At 40.3% G+C, this 21179-nt stretch overlaps 2 protein-coding genes across 3 annotated transcripts in view; one reads left to right on the top strand and one right to left on the bottom strand.

Moving 5' to 3' along the window:
* Window positions 1–20840, bottom strand: part of LOC6612511 (1-phosphatidylinositol 4,5-bisphosphate phosphodiesterase) — a 41746-nt gene extending 20906 nt beyond the window's left edge. The window contains exons 1-2 of one of the 2 annotated variants that reach the window (XM_032726234.1): window positions 20292–20840; window positions 10758–10802 (exon numbers count right to left, since the gene is read on the bottom strand). The gene's annotated coding sequence lies outside the window, so the exon portion shown is untranslated. The remainder of the gene's footprint in view (window positions 1–10757; window positions 10803–20291) is intronic. The other variant, XM_032726232.1, reaches the window with a different exon arrangement.
* LOC6612512 lies at window positions 14093–16441 on the top strand. Its single transcript, XM_002036984.2, has 4 exons — window positions 14093–14411; window positions 14952–15310; window positions 15376–15866; window positions 15926–16441. Exons 1-4 carry the CDS (start codon window positions 14273–14275, stop codon window positions 16191–16193), a joined length of 1257 nt encoding a protein of 418 aa, XP_002037020.1. The 5' UTR covers window positions 14093–14272; the 3' UTR covers window positions 16194–16441.
* Window positions 20841–21179: the final 339 nt, after the last annotated feature.

Here is a 21179-nt window from a genome sequence, read left to right as displayed (position 1 = left end):
CTTAAAAGCATGCATTTAATAATTTTGCTAGGATTAAAAAATGGCAAAAGCCCAAATGTAATGGCAAAGAGAAATAGCCTTAAATCGCAGCTCAAAGAAGCTGGGTTCGGAAAAATCGAATTTTTGAAATTTAAAAGCTGGAATCGTTTGCCCATTTTTTGCCCATGTTTGCCCACCAATTAGTTTTTTTTGCCCACGTCCAGTTTTTGAGATATGAATTTTCGAACAAGTTCGAAAATTTTCGAAGATCAAAAATTTCACTTTTTTCAAAATTTTTTTTTTTTAATCGCAATAACTTCGTTTGCCCACGTTTGCCCACCCTTTAGAATTTTGAAATTTTCGAAAATTTTCGAAGATCAAAAATTTCACTTTTTTCAATTTTTTTTTTTTTAAATCGCAATAACATCGTTTGCCCACGTTTGCCCACCCTTTAGAATTTTGAAAAAATTTATACTTTAGAAAATATAAGACATTCAAGTTTACCTCGGTCTACTTTGCCCACCCTTCGAAATTATTTTTTTTCGTTTGCCCACTCTTAAAAATAAAAAATTTCGATTGCCCACCTCTTAAAACTAAATAATTTCGTTTGCCCATCCTTTAAAATTAGTTTATTTCGTTTGCCCACCCTTTAAAATTAGTTTTTTTCGTTTGCCCACCCTTCGAAATTAGTTTTTTTCGTTTGCCCACTCTTAAAAATAAAAAATTTCGATTGCCCACCTCTTAAAACTAAATAATTTCGTTTGCCCATCCTTTAAAATTAGTTTATTTCGTTTGCCCACCCTTTAAAATTAGTTTATAATGTTTGCCCATCGTTTAAACTTAGTTTTTTCATTAGCCCACCGGATCGGCGGACCAATTATCAAATTTTCTTAATCATTAATAAATTTCATGCAAGTGTTGATGAACATACATATATATAGTTTTTTGTATATATACATATATATTTATGTACATACATACATATATGTGTTCATCATAATCAAATAATATTAGTGCTTCTGTCCGCCGATCCTAAGATACATATGTAAATTGGCGCCACAACTTACAGTTATTACATACATCTGTACAAATTTGGTTTTATAGATGGAAAATCGAAAAAACCATTTTTAAGGGGTGGGCAAACGCTTTTAACTGAAAATATATATTTTAAAGAGGTGGGCTAATGAAAAAACTAAGTTTAAACGATGGGCAAACATTATAAACTAATTTTAAAGGGTGGGCAAACGAAATAAACTAATTTTAAAGGATGGGCAAACGAAATTATTTAGTTTTAAGAGGTGGGCAATCGAAATTTTTTATTTTTAAGAGTGGGCAAACGAAAAAAAATAATTTCGAAGGGTGGGCAAAGTAGACCGAGGTAAACTTGAATGTCTTATATTTTCTAAAGTATAAATTTTTTCAAAATTCTAAAGGGTGGGCAAACGTGGGCAAACGATGTTATTGCGATTTAAAAAAAAAAAAATTGAAAAAAGTGAAATTTTTGATCTTCGAAAATTTTCGAAAATTTCAAAATTCTAAAGGGTGGGCAAACGTGGGCAAACGAAGTTATTGCGATTAAAAAAAAAAAATTTTGAAAAAAGTGAAATTTTTGATCTTCGAAAATTTTCGAACTTGTTCGAAAATTCATATCTCAAAAACTGGACGTGGGCAAAAAAAACTAATTGGTGGGCAAACATGGGCAAAAAATGGGCAAACGATTCCAGCTTTTAAATTTCAAAAATTCGATTTTTCCGAACCCAGCTTCATTGAGCTTTAAATCGCTCACGATGACACTGATAATTGAATTAGTACATCCACTTTTCAGTGGTTTTCACGCTCCGTGAGGGTATGAAAATATGCAAAGGGCAGAACACAATTTGCGTGTTGTGATTCGACAAAGGTTTTGCGAAAAACCTTTGGCCTCACAGTGCTTTTCCGGCATGGGAAAGCGGCCCAAAAATGCAAAACCGACGGCCCAGAGACCCAAAACCCAGGCCCAGATTCTTCGCCTGAATGCGAGCCTGTTTCGATGGATGTATTGGTTGGTTCATGGGGCGGCGGCATTGGGGCTTTGGGCATGGGGCATGGGGCATGCGGCATTTATACTAATTTGTCGATAATTTCGCTGAGCTCGAAAAATGGCCGCTTATGTTAACGGGAGACAAAGTGGTCAGGGGGAACGGCAATGGCAATTGGACATGGGAATTGAGCTGCCTGCGACTAAGTGAGCAGGTCTAATAGACATTTTATCGATTGCCGTGCACAATTATATTTGATGAGCTTTTAATTGAATTGATTTACTTTCACTTTGCCGTATAAATAGCAGTCGGCAAGGTCGACGGAACCGCAGGACATGCGATGTGCCCTAGATAACCGGATAGATAAGCCACCCCCCAAACAGGAGTTGGGTTAATTCGTGGCACAGGAATAATGGAGCCAAGGCAAAAAAAAAAAAACCAGAAAAATATAAGGGCATTACTTGTTCAGTTATTCAAGAACTAAATGATTTCGATAAGTTCTAATTCAAATAAAATAAAAGGATGTGCGTCTGGTCGGTGAAACAAAACAAGCAAATAACAAAAGTGAGATCAAGTTACAAATTGGAGCGCCGAATGGCAGGGCAATTGTCAGCGACAGAGTCGAAAAGTTTGGCGCTGGTTTATCATTTAGTCAAACTGTCTCGTGTTTCTCTGTTTTCAGCAGGAAGAGTTCATCTGATTTCGGGCTCCTGGATGAGTTTTCCTCACTGAATCTTCCATCCACCGAAAAACTCACGGCTGATGGAAATGCCAACAGCAGCCGAGAAGTTTTCCATCATAAAAGTTTTCGTCCCATCCCAAAGTTGTAATTCTGTGCCCGCCGCCTTTGGTTTTTCGCAAAAACTTTTCTCTAGCTGCCTGTGATGACTGCATTGGAAAAACAAGTTTGTTTTCATTTTCCCGTTTCGCATTTTCGCATTTTCCTCTTAGTTTTCGTTACAGTTTGTCCTTTATGTTTGCTGGCCTTTGTGTTTTGCTGTCTCATTTCGCAGCCATCTATCTGTCCCTTTCGCCAGCGCCTTTTTATCCCATTTTCCCGCCGTATATAAATATTGTTTTCGATGGAGTCTATTAGGGTCTCACAGTCATAGGTGCATTTGCCAAATTACTCTTTTGCAAGCGCAGTGACGAAACGAAAAACTCTTGCCCCTAATCCACCAAGTAACTAATTCGCTGTTGGCACTAACCTTATCTAAATGGTCTCAAAACCCATGGAAAAAACGCAGCTGCTGTTGGCAAAATTGCAACGTGTCAATGCCATAAATTTGGGCCAATCCATGAAGTGCAGCGTATTTACGACCAGCTACTCCAATTGCACTAATTAACTGAGTGGTGCGGGGCTAAGTGTACAGCCCTTGCAATCGGCAGACGGGCAACCTTCACCTGAATGGGCAAACAGTGACGCCATTGCGACATCCAATACCAGAACCATTTTGGAATCGAGAGTCTGTTCGCAGAGCTACACTGAGAAATGGCATACAGTCTTTAAGGACGAACCATTACATTATGTACATACATACGTGTACATACTATGTATGCAATGCAGTTGAGATTGTAACCACTTTGGACTCCTTTTATTGATATTTGTTTCGGCCAGTGTATCGTGTACACCCACTTTGATTAGCCGTGTGCTGTTGAGTGCATCCCAGTTGTGTTTAGGTGGTCATGGTGCATTATGTATACGTAATCAGCTTAGCCGCTGTCGCCTAATCAAATAATCATTGCCTGCTCCCGGCTCGTCGGGTCGACCTTCGGAACGGGGAAAACCAAATCGAAGTCATAGCAATTACACACAGTCCTGGAATTGGTCAGCCTGCGACAATTGAGCGATTCGTAAGCAAAAGTTGGTAAATGACAGCTCATTATACAGGAGCTAATCAGATAACATGGTCATCTTATATGGATATAAACTCAAATCAAGGCTTAAAGGTAACTGTTTGTTTGCACCCAACTGACACTTTACTATTTACTGAATTTTGAAAAAAATTTGAAGAAAGCGCGAATTCAGTTCGTATTTGACCAGGGATTCCAATTTTTTTATTGCGTGTTTTGAAAAGTTTTTGAAAAAAAAAAAAAAAACATAGAATCTGATTAAAACTCGAAAGTTGCTACTGAAGTGGAATGCAAAATTAAAAGCAATGGGAATGACACGCAAGTAGGACGAATAGAACCAAGATGTGGGCAAGGTCGACTCCAGTGTCCTTAAATGCGTTCTCAAAACGGCCCAAGGTCACCTATTGAAGGAGCACACATAAATATGTCGCATTGCAAGAAAAGGTCCTGGAAATCAGTAAACGCATCCGAGAGCACCGAAAATGCATCGAGAAGGTAAAGAAGTTGAGGCTCATTTGCTCCATGTTCGAGGATGCCAACAACTGGATGTATGTGGAGGAGAGCGAAGACAGTAGTCCTTGCCCTTCCAATCACGATGTTATTATTATTATTCAGATAATATAACCACTTTAAGCACACTTTCCGGGAATTAAATAAAATGCAATTATTTCATAGGTAATTCATATGGTTTTACTGAAAGTTTTCTGGGCAGTTTTCAAAGTAGATAGCACACACGCCTTAAATTATGCATCTTTGACATTTCCACAGTGCTACTCGTACTGCTGGTCTATTTTCCCAGAAATTCGCTCCCGTTTTGTCGGTCGCATTGTTCTGGGAATTCGATTGCAGTCACTTTGGCCAACTTGTTTGTTTGAATGCCTATTTATAGTCTGTCATTTGAATGGCATTCCAGGCGGCCGGTTGCCTACGCATCATTTAAACGATATGGGGGTCTATTGGGGCTGGGGTGTACACCATATACACCATACACCATACATACATACATATATATGGTATATATCGTAAACACATTTCCCGTTACACGTGCGGACATTTTGTTTAGTTAGTCGATATCTAGCTGCGTGTATGTGCGCATCGTAATTACATAATAATTTATTTTCGCATACAATTCGCTTGATTTTGTTTTTTTCCCCGAATGCCCGACTATAAACGTTGTTGTTGGTGTGTTTTGATTTATTTACGTTGATTGCGAGGCCATCATCCAGCATCATCCATATTGCACAAGGCAAAAACAAGAGCATCTCCACAACGGATCTCTGATTAAACGAGTAAAGTAAAGTAAAGTAATAAAAAAAAATTGGAAGATAGTAGAAAAAGAAATCAAATCAAAAGCTTAAGGCATCCGCATCTGGAAATCGGCTTTCTCTTCAATTCGGAGAGCCAATTGAGTAATTTTAAACTTTAGTGAAATCGAAATTAATTTGATTTATTTATTAGCTGTCTGTTATTTGTTTATAAACAATAAAAGCCGAAAGAATGCGCATTTGAGGTTCATGAACATTTTCGCAGCGCCCAGAGCGAAGCGAAAGCCAACACCACCAACAATTATTTTTATGGCAAATATTTATCTAACAGTATTTCGGGGCGATGGGTGGTTTTTGGTTTTTTGGTTTTTGGTTTTGCTGTTGAGTCTTGTTGTTGTTGGCTGTCAAAGGCAAACAAAGGCATCGAAGGTTGTTAATGCTGAAATATTAATGTGCGTTAATTACCCGCAGACGGTAAAAAAAAGAAGGTGGGTGGCATTTGGGTGCTAAAGTTCTTTTCGGTGTGGTTAGGGGTCGAGAGGTCAGAGGGCATCTGCATTTGCTCTTCTGATTTCAGCTGATTCTGTGTGCCTTTCATATTGGCACTATTATCTAAGGCAAAACTAATCTCCCTCACATACATATATTTATCGAATTGCGTCCATCGCTTCATTTGCTTTAAACAGAAGTAAGTTTTCTGAGTCGGAAGCTCGAAAATGCCATTGATTTGCAAAGATTTGGAAATAAAAAAAAAACCTGTGAATAGTGCCATAAATGCAATCAAAATCAAAATGCTGAAACCGAAAGCTTGTGAGCTAATAGAAATTCAATTCTATTTTGCCAGTTTATATATACAATGTAGTGTATATAAAACGAGAGAGCTGTATGTGTAAATGTTTTTGGTTCCATACAACATACACAAATCTCGTTTAAGTTAATTTGCTCCGATCGTTAGGTATATACTACGCATTTTGTTTATTATTTTGATAAAGTGATGTTGGTGCTAATGCTGCGCAGTCTGCCATTGTTATTGTTAATTTATTTTTACCCTTTCGCCGCCTTTTAGGATTTCCAAGGCGACCATCGGAAAAGGTTAAGCTCATCGAATTACACGCGCAGCGGTGAAGATATTAAGGATGAAATTCAGTGAACTTAATTGCGAGTCACAAAGCAAATTGAACTAAGGAAAATCATATATACATATATCAAGCGAAAAGATTAAGTACCCATAATTTGTATACATTCTTAAACTATGCAGCGATTTTTGTAGGTTTTAGGTGGAATAGAAAGTCCCAGTTCTAGTGGACATTTTCGTTTATTTATTTTCTTTTCACAAGTTTTCCCTGCTGGAAAAGCGGGCGAAGGAAAGATCAAAGAGAGAAACGTGAAGTAAATATAATCAAATTTGGAGTTAATGAGCGACCCGGAAATCATTTTCAGCACCATCAACAGGGAAAAACCAAAACAGAACCATAACCGTAGCATAAATTCAGGGTAGAGCTCGAGAGGAATTCCAGGCGATTTTTTTCCGTCATCTGTTTTTCGCTTCCAGCAGGACAATGAACTTTCCGTGGAAAATGTCGGGAAACCCGGGTAAACTGGCGAACACGAAGCGGAGTGAGTGGAAAGGCAGGCCGGCGGCCAGTGCCGACCAAAAAAAGGAGAAAAATCATCCAAATATTTTGTCTCGGTCAATATCGAGTTGAAAATGAATACCAGGCCACTCAGCCTCCCTTTTAATAGCCAGCACAATGGTGTTAGCTTCGTTGATTGCAAAAAAAAAAGTGCGTATATAAAAAGAAAAAAAACAGTTGCCACAAAACAATCATCAATTTGAAATGCTCAAATGACGGAGAACTTACTTCAGACACAACATACACACATGCAAACAAACAATATCGGTTCAATGAACCTTTTCTCAATAGTTTGTGGCAATCGCTGGTTGTCCCTCCAGAAATATAATCAAAATCAAAACCAAAATATATATTGTTGCATACTTTTTGAAATACATTCAACTAAATTCATTTGCAATCCCATTCGGCGAGTTCAAAGCCTTTAAAAGTCACGATAATTTGCTTCTCAAAACGCCACTCCAGTGGTGACAAGTAAAGGGATTGAACGGAACTGTGGGGAAACCAATGACAAATAATTAATTGCGCACACTTTGACGGAACGGAAGAACGGGTGTAGGTCCTCCAAAAGGCCCACTGTCTATCGTGTTTCCCTCGACCGGCCCGCCTGTCAGTCAGTCCTTGTCCTGCGTGGATTCCTGTATCCATTTATAAACAGCACACAAATATGTCTGATGTGCGAGAGGCTTAGTGGAGATGAAGATGGCCATGGAGCCCCTCTTGGGCCCCGCCACCAATTAACTTGGGCGTATTGTGTAAATAATGTGTTAGACATGGTTACACATTCATGTGCCGGCCATAGACACGTCGTTGGCATCGTCATCTTCGCATCCCGACGTTCCTAGGACGCGCCAGGACATCAAAAAAAAACAAACAAACTGGAGCCAACAGAAACCCCCAAAAACCCCGGGCTGCCGCCATACGATTTTGATTGCACTTGGCGCTCTAATTGAAGACCGAGACAGAAGTGAATATGTCCCACCTCCTAAATGGGGCCCTTGACATTGATCCATTCCGATTAGAAGTTGAATTCTGATGCCGTCGATGCTTGTTGGTAATTGCCATCAAATCGACGGATAAAAAGCCAAAGAAATAAGAAAAGGGCTACAATGTGTCCCACACTGTACAAAAAAAAAAAATATAACACAATACTAGAAAATTTAGCAAGAAATATAATATAATTAAACATTTGGCAATTTAATAAATGTTTGTGCATGAAAAAGAAAATCACCACATTATTTGCGCATAAGAACAGATGAAAAAGCTGAAATCATTTCCTACTTTTTTTTTTTTTTTTGAGTGTAAGGAGAAGCCAAGTGGTGTCCTTCTCCTCACGGACTGACTTGTGTGCCATGCATGTGACGGCAGCTCAGCAGGATATTTTGTAAATCATTAGTCAACAAAATGGTGGTAACAGTGTGTGTGTGTGTGTGCGTGTGTATATGTATGTGTTAGTGTGAGTGACGCCATTATTCTCCCCTCGCCCTCTTCACACCCCCGCCAGACCCTTGCTCATGATTTTATATTCCACATTCCTGGGCCTGATGAGATGCGCCGCCTGCGCAAGATTGCCCCGACTTTCGCTGTTTTGAGTGCAGTCTGTGCCACCGATGTCATCAGCATTACGAGGGGATGGTTTGGGGGGTTTGGGCGGCGATGGAGGTGCCAAATGCCATATATATTTATGAAAACACACTAAACTTGCACTAATGCAACTTTAATAGTTAGAAATGCAGTCGATGTATATTATAATTTGCAATGCAACTTTAATAAATGGCATGTGAACTGGAAAGGAAAAGTAGTTTGTGCTTGTGCAAAAGAAAAGCAATATATGAGTGCACAAATTCCTGGCGAGAGTTCAGTCAGTGGGAAAGTCTTGCCAAAGGCATGAACATGGTGAAAAGTTTGGGCAAAAGGTAAAAGTTCGAGGAACAGCTGGCGGCAGAGGGGGCGTAGGTCAAGGAAAAGGGGTGCTCTTTTTTTTTTATTTCGATGGGTGGAGCGGCTAATGAGGCCAACATTAGGCGAGCGTGTAATGTATGTATGTGCACGTAGCCCAGGTCCATTCCATACACTGTCTCACACTCTCCCTTCGTCCCGCTACCACTTTCTCCTGCTTTCTCCGTCTCTATCTTCGTTCCTCTTCTTGCACACTTCTGTGTGGTGCGTACGCATGAAAGTCAAGGCAGACAACGTCAGATGCTAGAGCATTGCATTACATAAGCGACGCAAAACTGTATGCTACACTTTTTGATGGCCACCCATCCATCTGTCTGAGTGTGTGCGTATGTGTGTGTGTGTCTGTCTGTGTGTTTGTGCTGATGTCTGTGTGTTATTTCTGGCCATGGAAAGCACTGAGGAAAATTGGGTGCGTGAAGGGCAGGGGGAAAAGGACAGCGTTTGAGGGTCGACAACGATACGCACGGCACGCCACTCAAAAGCCATAAGCCCGGCAAATTAACATGCCCAAATTATAACAAAAGGAAAACGAGGCTAAAACAAAGGCCCCAAAAACTATGGTTTCCAATTGTGGGTGGGGGTATTTTTCCAGGGCGGGGCACTTCTGCTGTAGACCGGAAAAGCCAAAAGTGAGATTAGAAAACTTTCGTGCTAATAACATTCGGCGAATATGGTACGCTGCCAAAGTTATTTCATCTTAATAGAGATGGCCAACTATCGTTAGTAAAGAATACTTTCCGTAAATCATTGACTTGAGCAATATTATTGCAGGAAATATAACATTTGGAGGCATTAACTTCAAGTCAATATAAACAAACACTCGAGTTTCGCTACTTAGCTTTATTTTATATTTTAATTTCTTCAATAGAAACATATAGATATATTTTAGAAGTAGCCCAGTCTTACTGTAAAATCAATGAAATCGTGGCCCGACATTAAAATCTGTTTAAACCCTTCTCCTTTCCTTGAAACTCTCGTTGTCCGCAGTTTTGAGGTTAAGGGAGCTTCAAGTGCAGATTACTCATACGCCCCGTAAGCCGAAGCTGAAAATGAAACTGAAACTGAAACAGAAACAGACTCGCCAAACAAGCCGCACGACATTTAACTGTCATAATCAGGGATGCGGACACGGTAGCCAACAAAACATCAACTGGAACATAATGGGCAAGTTTTGGCCAAACTGGGGGATAAAGTAAAGGACCAGAACACCCTTAAAACCAAAAACAAAAAAAAAGTACAGGAAACCGCAGTAGTCATAGTTTAATATCCATTTAACATGCTCGTGTTGTTGCTTCTGCTTTTCACTGAGAGAAATGCTTAGAGCACAAAATAATTTGGAAGATCAAGGATTTGGCATCTGCTTTCAGAAAAGGTAAACATTACCCCTACTGTTTGCTTATGTTTATTTCAAAAAGCCAGTGGGAAAAGTTTGTTTAACACATTCACCGCAATCGATCACGAATTTTTCAATTTATGCTACATTGCATGCAATGTTTTAAAATTGTATATATAGCAAAGTAGGAAAACAATCGCATTTTAAGCACAGATTTTTGCCCAGTGCTCGCTTGGTAAGTCAGGGAAAATTCCCAAAGTGATTATATTAATACAACATGAGCCACAAGTGTGTTGCAAACATTGAGGCGTGCCGACTCGAATCCATGACAAAACTTTCGTATGCGTGTGTATCTCTATCTGTATCGGTATCAGTATGTGTGTGTGTGTAGCAATGCGTGTGTGGGCCATACACGGCGTATGAAATATACATACATAAACCAAAGGAACCAACGAACCAACTCCAATAATAATAAAATAATAAAAACCAAAACAAACTTTTCACCATGCTCAAAAGTTGTTGGCCAAAGAAAAGCTGAGACCAAAGAACTAAAAGAGCGGCAGGCTATCGGTTAAACTTTACAACCGCGATTGCGATTGCCCGTTTACTGTTTTTCTTTAGAGTGAAATAAATTCAGCAAATAGTAATCATGATCGTTGAAATTGGACAAACCCATCCATCCATGCATCTTTAACCCCTTTAGAGATAATGAACTTACCGCAACATTTAGTTTAGTTTGATGGGAGCACGGCGATGCACAGAACTGCAGAGAGAAAAGAAAATAAATAATATGTATTAAAATCGAAATGGTTTGCAGGAAGTACGCGTACATATGCAGCTCCCACGTATTTCAAATCCCTCAGCTACTGCAGTTTTGGCCTTAATTTTCCAAATCAAACAAAATAAAGAAAAGAAAAAAAGAAAAGAAGAGAAGAAGAGAAGAGCCGAGCACAAGTGCAATGGTTTTGCTTGTGGGTGGGTGTGTGTGTGATTGAAGGTCATCCATGTTGCATCCCCACACACACTCACACACACCAAGATACCAACGGAAAAAGCACACATACACAAATGCGTAGAGGTGTCTAATTAACTAAATTTCCATTTCTCCGCACATGTTTTCAGTGCACTGTAAACATAAATGGTAACATAAAGTACTACTAATTATTTCCTAAGAAAGATTTCGAACTATTGTTACATTTTAGACCGCTGCCATTTGCAGTGTATTAAACCAAGTGGCGTGTATTTGCCCTCGGTGTACGCTGTATGCCTTCTGCTCCAGCTGCCGGAACCTCATCCTTGCCGCACCACCCCTCCTCCCCCCCTTAAAACACCCAGTGCCTTGCCCTTGCCTTGCAACACAAACACATCGAAAAAGTGCGGAAAAATGAAGGAAAAAGCGGCTGAAACCCAGCTGGCGTTCCCTGCACGCTGTTTATCTCGCTCGCTGTGCACATTAACCTCTTTGTTAATCATTTACAAACAAATGCAAATAAAATAAAATACAGCAGCCCAGGTAAGGCGGAGCGAAGGTAAAGTTAACGAAGGCAGCAACAAACAGCGATGACGACGACGACGACGGCTATGCAAATAAAAAAGCTGGCAAATGAGCAGCGAAATTGCAAAAAGGGCAGGCCGTAATAGAGGGGGGATTGGGGAAATTCCGGGACGGAGGATTACGGCCTGGGATAAGCTCTCGAGCTTTACGGCATACACAAAAAAACGGGGCGGCAGACAGAGAGTGCCACGTCCACGCACGATTTCGCTTAAATACACAACAAGAAAATGCAAAACAAACATTTACCACAGTCAATTCCGTTGGCAAACAATATTTCAAAAAAAAAAAAAAAAAAAAAAAAAAGAGTAGCGAGTAAATTTTAACGGCAATTTTTCGCTCATAATTTTGCTTTCTGTGCTCGCATTTTTTCGCCGTGTAGATTTCCGCAGTTTTCCTGGACATTCAAAACATGATTCCGCAGCTGAAAAATTCATCTTGATGCGCTGAATAATTCAGCGCAACTTTTGTGACTCTTTTCACTGCAAATTGCATTTTGGTCTGGTCAAAAAACCAGAGCTCCTGTGTTGACTTTTCAGCAAACTTTTAATCAATGGTGGCCAGGGCAGCGGGTGGGAGGTCTGAGCTGCTGGAAGGGGGGCGGTGGGTTTTTCACAGCGTTCCAATTTCCCAGCTGCTTTCATATGCAAAAGATACTCGACTTGCTGCTGCTGCTGCTGCTCTGCTTGTTCATAATTAGTTTGATGATGTTTGCAGTCAACCTACTACTTCCTCTTTCGCTCCCTTGGTTTATGGCTTAGTGCGTTGCCAAGGCTCGGAAAACATTCGTTCTGCTGGCCTAATGATATTTTAATTAAAACTATGCCAACTTTTTGGGCTACGGAAGAAGCTAATCGCACTGGAATACACCGTGTTTTGAATTTAAGCATCTAAATGTTTAGGTATCACAAACTTCGTTCTCAAATGCTTGAACAATCAAAAATAATGTCCTAAAATACATACTATTCAGGCAAATAATCACTGAGCTAGCTTACCGTCCATTTGTCAATCGGCCATTCAGTCATTCAGTTTGCCCATTCCGTCAGTTGGTCAATCAAGCGAAAGCAGCGGTTCGGGGAAAACCTTTTGACTTTTTACGCAACACGCTGCTTTAATAAAATTGTTCACTTTTCGCCCGTCCGTGGGCTGTGTGTGTGTGTGTCTGTCTGTGTCCGTGTGTTTTTGGTCCTGATTCGATTTTCGTTGATTTCCCAGAAAATTCCACATTCCCCCACCACCACCCACCACACGCTTGGGGCCTGGGTTTGTTGAATTTATTCGCTAGCCTCCGTGTTGCGGCAGCAATCTTTGATCAAATCGAAAGCGAAAGCCATGAGATACTTCTGGCTGCCGGAATACCTTGAGATACTTTCGCTTCAAGTAGTACTTGTACCTCTCGTATAAATACGGCGAGAAGTAGTAATTACGCTATGCACTTGGGCATTTATCGATGCCCAGATATAGATACGAGCTTAACACGATTTTAACCTCCTTGGCAGGGCAAGATAAACAGATTACTGGGCTTGTGTGGATTTCTAGCCTACTTACATAGAATAAATAGAATATATTTGGATCATAGAAACGAAACCCAGTTATATATCCACATTGACTCTTGAAAATACCAACAGTTGCAGGCTGCAAACTGCAGGGCACTCAGTTCGTCAAATGTATCTGTATCTGAGAGTCCCCGGGTCGTATCTAATCTTCTCTGTCATGTATCCGCCGCCGTTTTGTGTGCCAGGTAATTGGCCAGTCGGAAAAAAACATGTTACTCACTACAGGCAACTCCAATCCCTAAGCATTCCCCCCCCCCCCCCCTCACCATTTTTTCCTCCGTTTACCCCACATCATCGCTGATATTACAAAGTAACGGGCAGCAAACATTTATCAGCACACGCAGAAAAATCTAAAGGACTTCAAATAATGCAACTTAATTATATAGGCGTGGGATGAGTTCACGTAACTCTATTCAAATAACTCTCTTGGTTTGATTCAGCTAAGGACGAGAAAATAACTTATTGTTCACTTAGATTTTTCTCGCAGTGCAGCGTCAGGCGTCGCGATGCCATGCTGTCAACGCCATGCCTCCTAACGGTTTATTTGCAAAGCGTTCAAACTGTCAAAATGGCGTGCGGTGCGCGCTGGCCATAAAAAAAAAAGAAAAAAAAAGGAAAACCAAAACCCCAAAACAGCAAGAGAAACGAGAACGGCAACGACGTCAGTGAGTCAATAATGTAATTTCTCTTTTCTCGTTTGATATTTCGACTACATACTGGTTGGTATTCGTATATGCATGAGGAAATGAGTGGAAGGCAAGCTATTAAATGAACTGAACCCAGCAGCATTCCTCGAAGGCAAGAGCTAAGCTAGATTTGCTTCGCATATGGATCCTCCAAGCAGTTGCATCCGCACGGAGAATTCAACGAAGCTCTGAAGACAACTTCGAAACTCACCTTCGAGAAGCCTCGAAAATATTTCAAACTAATCCCAACGGTAGACTGCTGTGACTGGACTGCCAGTCGTCGATGATAATGACATTCACACTTCCACATTGAATCAAACAGTTTCAGAACAAATTTTCTTTAACACATAACTTTTTCGGCACATTTTGACCCTTAAAGTTATAGAATACATAGAAGACAGTATTATTTTAAAACTCAATTTAGCATAGGCCACCCACCATGCCCGTAACGAAGCGGTCAAACACTAAGCAACCATCTGACTATCAGCAGGACCTGAAGGATTTGTATCCCGTCGACGGGGGCAATGACCTAATGACTGACTGGAAGGACGCGGATCGCCAGTTGGAAGACGGCATGGGTGAGCTTGGCAATCAATGTGAATTTAAGCTTTACAGGACATTAAAAAATCAAATTTAAATAACGATCTTAATGTTCTGGCCAAAAATCGGTTTATTTTTTGACGGAAAATTAGAAAATTAAATTTACTAAGAAATTCGATATTTACTAACACTTCTTTCAGCACAACTTGGCTAAAAATTGTCATAAAGCTGAACAACAAACTGTTTTGTGACGCTAATAACCAATGCTAACTACCCTTATCACTTTTAAGTTGTATTTCAATAATTAATTTTTCGGTGAATTTTCACATTTTTGATAAATTTGAAAAATTGAAAAATTTGCAAAAATTGGCAAAAATTAAAGTTTCCAAATTTGAATGCCAATCGATTGGGAATTAAAATACGAGCACAACGAGGTATAACAGTCAATATATCGACTGATTTTGGCCACTTTAAAGGTGGAATAAGTGATAATTTTCAGTTGGGGAAACGACTTCTTGCCATAATTTGGCATGAATCATATAATTATTTGTGGTATTTCCCTTGCATGTGCTCCGCAGAAGAGTTGGAGCTCGTGTTTAATAGACTCATATCGCCGCCTTTGCCGGGAAAAGGACTGCCCAACGACAGTAGACACAATCACAGATCCAATCCGATAATCCACCACTTTGATGATAGTCCGCTGCCAGTTGCCAAGGGATCATGTGGCCCTAGTAATAGTAATGTGATTCAAAATACAGTGGATAATGAAAAGGAGATCGAAGAATTAGAATCAGAACAGGCAGATGAACTAGAAATAGATGCGGGAATCCGTTTCCTGGCCATCAGGTTCTTTAATGTATTGCTGGCAAAACTTTGGCGTCGCCGAAAGGCTGAAGTCTACGATCTACAGACGCTGGTTCGCAAGTACCAAGCCCATGTAAGTAGTATCCACATATGTACCTAGGTAACACACAACACATGTAAGTTGGCGCTCCTCCGCAGGCCGTTCGCACCCGAACAGAGCTGCTATCGCGCAACCAACTGATCTGCACGCTGCAGCGACGTGGACAGCTGCTGAGCAACCAGCTGGTGCAGGCCGTCGATCGCCTCCGCGTGACCATTGACAGCTGCAGCGCACTGGACATCGAACTGAAGCAGGTAAAGGAGCGGGAACTTGAGCTGAACAACAAGTTAGCCAGCAAGTCCCTGGAGTGTGAATATGTAGACGAAATGCTGCATTCCTATCGCAGCGGGATGTTTCACGAGCTGGCCAATTATCGCGAGGGAGCCGCCGAGTTGGCCAAACAACAGCGACGGGCCCTCCAATTGGAGTATGAAAATGCCGAGCTGGAGGATGCACTGCTAACGATTAAGGATAAGTTTATCAAGCAGAACGATCAAATGTCGGTGGCGCTTGGCGAGAAACAGCGGAAACTGGACGCTGCCTATGAGACACTAAGATACTACGAACAGGAACTGATTCTTCTGGAGATGTAAGTTGTCCCTAGACACTAGAATCACTAGAATTTTGTTAAAAAACGTTTTTGAACAGTAAGTACCGGGAGACGTTGAGCCAAACCGCACTGGAAGTCGAACTGCAGGAGGAGGTTTCGAGTCTGAAGAAGAAAATGAGCTTGACTCGCCGCCTGATCTTCTACTTGGCTGCCTTCAAGGGGCAGACTTTCCATTGTTGCATGTACCACGTGGTGGACGGAATACTCGACTGCCTGGCGCCAGCGTACTCCTCACCCCCAATGAAGGACAATTTTCTTCGAATAAGCATGGCCGCCCTCTTTCTGCTAAATGCTAAGATGTATTGATTTGGCCTGAAGGATGCGAAAAGGACTCTGGCGGCGCATCCAGGGTCTTGCAACGATGACTGAGAAGCGTTTGTTAACTTAGAAGCAGGTAGCTGAGCATAACACAATACCACAAATTTTATGCGTATATTAGATATATTTCATCTTTAATGTGCCCACGGTTTTTTCTAAACAAAAAACAAATTTCGAATAAAATTTTCTACCTGTCTTAAACTAGATTTTTTTTCTTCTTTTTTTTCTTTAAAAACTTAAGCGAATTAAACTCATAGCGTACATGTCCAAATCCCATTCTTTCCAACTCACTTGATTGCAACATCCGAATGTGACGACTGTCCTCACACATTATAGTTTCGTTGCGGCGGACCGCAAAATACACAATTCATTCTAATTTCGAAATGGTGTTCAAACACGATTGACAGTTTGGTAGTGAATAGCCAATAGCCTGCCAGAATGTTATGACTGTTTGTATTTGGTCAATAAAATACCCAGTACTTTTGCACACAATAATGCGCGCTCTCTACTTTGAACATTAAGTACTTGGTGGGATTAATTTGTTTCAATAATTATTAGCCTAACACTGAAATAGTCTAGTATTTAATTAATAAACACTGATCATCAAGTAGCTACTAATGATGGGACATTGGACACAAAGAGTGTCGTCGAGTAAATATGACACAAAGTGCGAAACTGCTTTACAAAAATTACGCATACGACGTGTGCTCACTTCGAATATTGGCATTCATTGGAGGGCCCAATGTCATCCGAATTACGGAATCGCTGGCTCAACTCAAGCGAGGTGAACTGAGTCGATGGAGGCACAAAGGCCTTACTTAACTCGATAAATGCATAATACAATGCGAACCATAATTGTGGCAATGGGTATGAAAGTGCGAATGGCAATGGTGTTCATTGTATGTACGTATCATCCAAATGGATATGCCAAATGGAGCACGCAGACTCGATGTTGGATAGGCACTTTTATTAACAAAATAATCTGTAATTAGGAATGTAATTCAGCGCACTGATATTTCGCCTACTCATCGACGAATACAAAACTATGAATACCAAACAAACAAACAAACAAACAAACAAACAAACACCTGCACTCTTCACCCGGGCTTCTATATATAGGCACAAAACAAAGCGATTATTTTTTTTACGCACAAATGGAGGGCGAAAACTCCAACGTTTTATCTGCGCATTGGTAATCCTCGGCGATTTTTGATAATTTACGATAATTCAAGATTATTTACTGCATACAAGACCATAAATTGTTACCAAGCAATTTCCATATGAGAGATAACAATACATATTTCCGGAACTGGGAATATTGTACATATGCACTATCTATTACAAAGTGAGGCATGTGCTTGGGCGCCCTTTCAAATCCCCTATAATGCCTGCGACTTAATAATGGACTCTCTGGGTAATAATAATAACAATAATTATTTCAAAAGCAAACGATGACTCAGTAAACTTGCAAATGAACTTAAGATACCCCGAAATATGAATGCCATGACTAAGAACTTTTTAATTCACAATATAATCTAAAATCAAACATAACTTAACGTTACCCATGTTGTTATTATGTATGCTTCTGCAGTTTATTCTGTGAAACAATAGCTAACAGTTGCAGCACTTTTTCTCTCAGTGTCCTGATCATAGTTCGTGTTGGCTTGAGTGTTTAACTTACGTAGATATGTATTTAATTAATTGGCTTCGGCTTTTGTTGTTCTTGCTTTTGCTACCTATTTTTGTTTGTTATTCTTGTTTATTTATATTTGTTTGTTTTTTCCCGCCTTGCGAATTTCAGTTTGAAGAGCATTGCAAGATTTACAGTTTGATCAGTCGGCTGTCGCACTCTCTCTCGCGCTCTCTCCGCGTTTCCTTAATTTTACTCACAACAGGTGACACTGTATTTGGTTGCACTTGTTTTTTTTTTTTTTGTTTTGTTTTTCAGCTCACAGCCACTGCAAAAAATATGCGATTGCTGTGAAAATGTACACACATAAAAAAAGAAAAAGAAATGGAACAGGTAATAATACAATGGGTAAACATGCGGCAAACAAAACCGAAACTGAAACCAAAACGAAACACGTTGCCGTTTCGCTCTCTCGCCGTGCCGTGTTCCCTTGTTTATCGCGGATTATATTATGCGAGCGGTCTAACGGGAAAAGCTCCGGCGGACGACCACTGACCAACTGAGAACGGAGAGGCAGCAACGGAGAACTTTTATCTCAAGTACAGTGGGGCTTTTTCGTGCAGACGGATATGTGCTGATTTAAATAAATAATCTGCATATGAATATATTAAATAAACTAAACAAAATTCTATGAAACTAAACAGTACACTATGATGACTATCCTCTTTTATGGCCAGCTAAATACGTGCGACCAATGACTACTGTACCGGCACTCTCTGCTGCTCTTGCCCGCTCTTTCTGCGTGGGTGATGATCGTGCGAGAGAGCAAGTGCAAATATGATTATTGTTCCTTCGCCTGCCTTTCTCCTCTCCCTATATCTTCCACCCCCTCATGCACCAACACACCTATACCTTTGGTGCGTTTGTGTTGGTGCGATGAGTGTGCGACGGCGTTCGCCTTAACGGTTTGTTTGTTATTTTATTATTATAGCTTTATTGCACAATCCCGGGCCACCCACCGCCCACTGGCACGCCCCCCATTCCCTCGGTTGCAGTTCAAACAAACAAAAGGAAACGAGGAAGAAGCAGAATAAAGCTTCTGATCGCCACACTTGCCACAAAAAGTAAGCTACGTAGAACTACAGTAGAGCTTGGATAATGCGCATTTACAGCTCGATCCAGAGATGAAAAATATGAGTATTTGTTATTTAACACCTACATAAAAAAAAAATAAAAATAATGATAAAGCTAAATGGGAATTGGATGTTTTAAAGTGTTTGCGGCTACATTTTTTTTAATTTGTTGTTTTATCGGTCGTGCATCATTATTATTTTTTATTTTGAAATAACAGTGACGAATCACTGAGTTAGATTTTACACAAAAGAAAAAACATTAAAAAACATTTTAAGCTCTTAAATTTGTCGAGTAAAATATTGTCTCATTAACAGAAAAGTGGGCGTTTATATAAAAATATCAATCTTACAAGCGGTTCATAATTATGTTGTACCATGTCTTCTGTTTCTTTCAGTGCACAGTGGCTGCGTTGACGTCGACAGAGGGCAAAACAAGTGGCCGTCGTAAGTGCGAGCGAGACGCGGCGACCAGGTGCCGATGGGTGCGAGCGAGAAGGCGGGCGGCCTGGCAAATTGTTGTTTGCTCTGCTTCAATTTTATGTGTGCTTTTCCCCTCACCCTCCCCTACCAACATCCACACCATCCTAAGAACAACAACCAACACCTTGTGTTCGTGTTTGCGTCGGCGTGCGCGCAAGTAAATTTCTTCTAATTTAATATTTTGTTTATATTATTTATTCAAATACTTATGTATTTGCGTAGCCCCTCCCCCAACCAACCTTCCTTCGGGCAACCTTCCCTTGTTTATGTATTTCACCTGCTCCTGCTCCGCTCCAGCATACGTTTCGACCACTTCTTGCCCCTCGTCACGGCCAAGTTTACGTTTTTGGTAAATCATTTACAATTTGGTTCCCGATCGCTTTTCGGAAACCCCCTCTTGAAATATCAACAATCGAGCCAGATGCACAGAAAGAAACTGAGGTGACTTCGATGACTTACTTTACTAGCTGTTCGATACTTGAACTTTTCTCCTAAAACACAGAAAGCGATCTGTATGCAATCGAAAACTTTTTTACTGCAGTCCTTCATTAGCACAGATGCACTACGAACATAATTGAACTACTACACATGGATTACATTACCATTTTTATCAATGAGTAAATGTAAATATTTGTTGAAAGCTATTTGAATTCTTGCCGTTAGTTCTTAGTGATTTGTGTACTTAGGAACCCACTGAATGCCAATTCCGGCAAATTGGCTACTAAGCTGGCCTTAAAAACTAATTTCGCTTTTGCAACCCTCGAAACAGAGAACTTTTGAATATGCAAATGCAAATGAAAAAAAATAAAAAAAAGCACGTATTTTTCGCAATCCGCCTCCTACCTTAGATTCTCCGCCGCTCCTCTCCACCTCCTTTTCGCGCTCTTGTCTCTCTTTTGAAGCTTCCTTCGCGTTCGCGTTTGTTTGACTTTGATTCCGTTTGGTTGGTTTGTTTGTTGTTGCCACTCTTTGGTTTACTTTCTGTTTCTGTTTTTATGTTGTTATCTCTTTCTTGTCAGCTTGTCTGCACTTTCAAAAAACAAACACTTTAAAAAAATGAGTCTTGTTTACCACGCGCGAGTATGGGAAATTCTCGGGAATCCAACTCGTAAAAAATATATTTAAAAGGGAAAACAAGAGCAGCGCAATGCGAAAAGGAGTTACAAAAAGCAAGTGTGGCTGTGATTTATTTTATATTTCGGTTTCGCCCACGAAGGACTTCACCGAGCTTTTAGTGCGTCTATGTTTTTCGTTTTATTTTTCCATCGTTTCAATTTTTTGACCCGGAATTTTGACCGTTTTGTTTTTCGTTTGTTTTTATTTGTTGTCTGTTGTTGTTGGTTTCCGCAGCACAAATGAAAATTCGCGTCCGTTTCGCACGAGTGTTAGTGATGTAAAAAAGCATCGAATGCATCGACCACCGATGTTTCTCGCCGATACATTTCAATGCTTGCGCTAGGTATCGATTGGCTTCTGTTAACCTCGGTGGCGCGGTTGCAGTCCCTAGCAAGGACTCAAACCTAAATGTTAACTTTTTATTTTATATTGAATGTGCAAGGACTTGACCCAAAGATATGTGAGTGACTACTACTATCCACATGGCATCTGAGAGCTTTTTAGCAGTTTCCAACTGAAGCCTTTAGACAAACAGACATAAATGCATCAAAAATAAATACAATAATATTAAATATATACTCATCATTCGTGGACACCGATTGTTTTTCAAAATAT

Source organism: Drosophila sechellia, chromosome X (genome assembly GCF_004382195.2).
Source record: "Drosophila sechellia strain sech25 chromosome X, ASM438219v1, whole genome shotgun sequence".
Classification (NCBI taxonomy): domain Eukaryota; kingdom Metazoa; phylum Arthropoda; class Insecta; order Diptera; family Drosophilidae; genus Drosophila; species Drosophila sechellia.
Note: the sequence above shows the minus strand (reverse complement) of the source record. Positions and strands in the feature narration are given on the sequence as shown.

Bases quoted from the DNA above. Each gene is read 5' to 3' on its own strand.
- LOC6612512 (XM_002036984.2), top strand. From the start codon at position 14,273: ATGCCCGTAACGAAGCGGTCAAACACTAAGCAACCATCTGACTATCAG. The intron at 14,412-14,951 runs GTGAGCTTGGCA...TGTGCTCCGCAG, and splicing joins CCAGTTGGAAGACGGCATGG to AAGAGTTGGAGCTCGTGTTT. The intron at 15,311-15,375 runs GTAAGTAGTATC...GCTCCTCCGCAG, and splicing joins TTCGCAAGTACCAAGCCCAT to GCCGTTCGCACCCGAACAGA.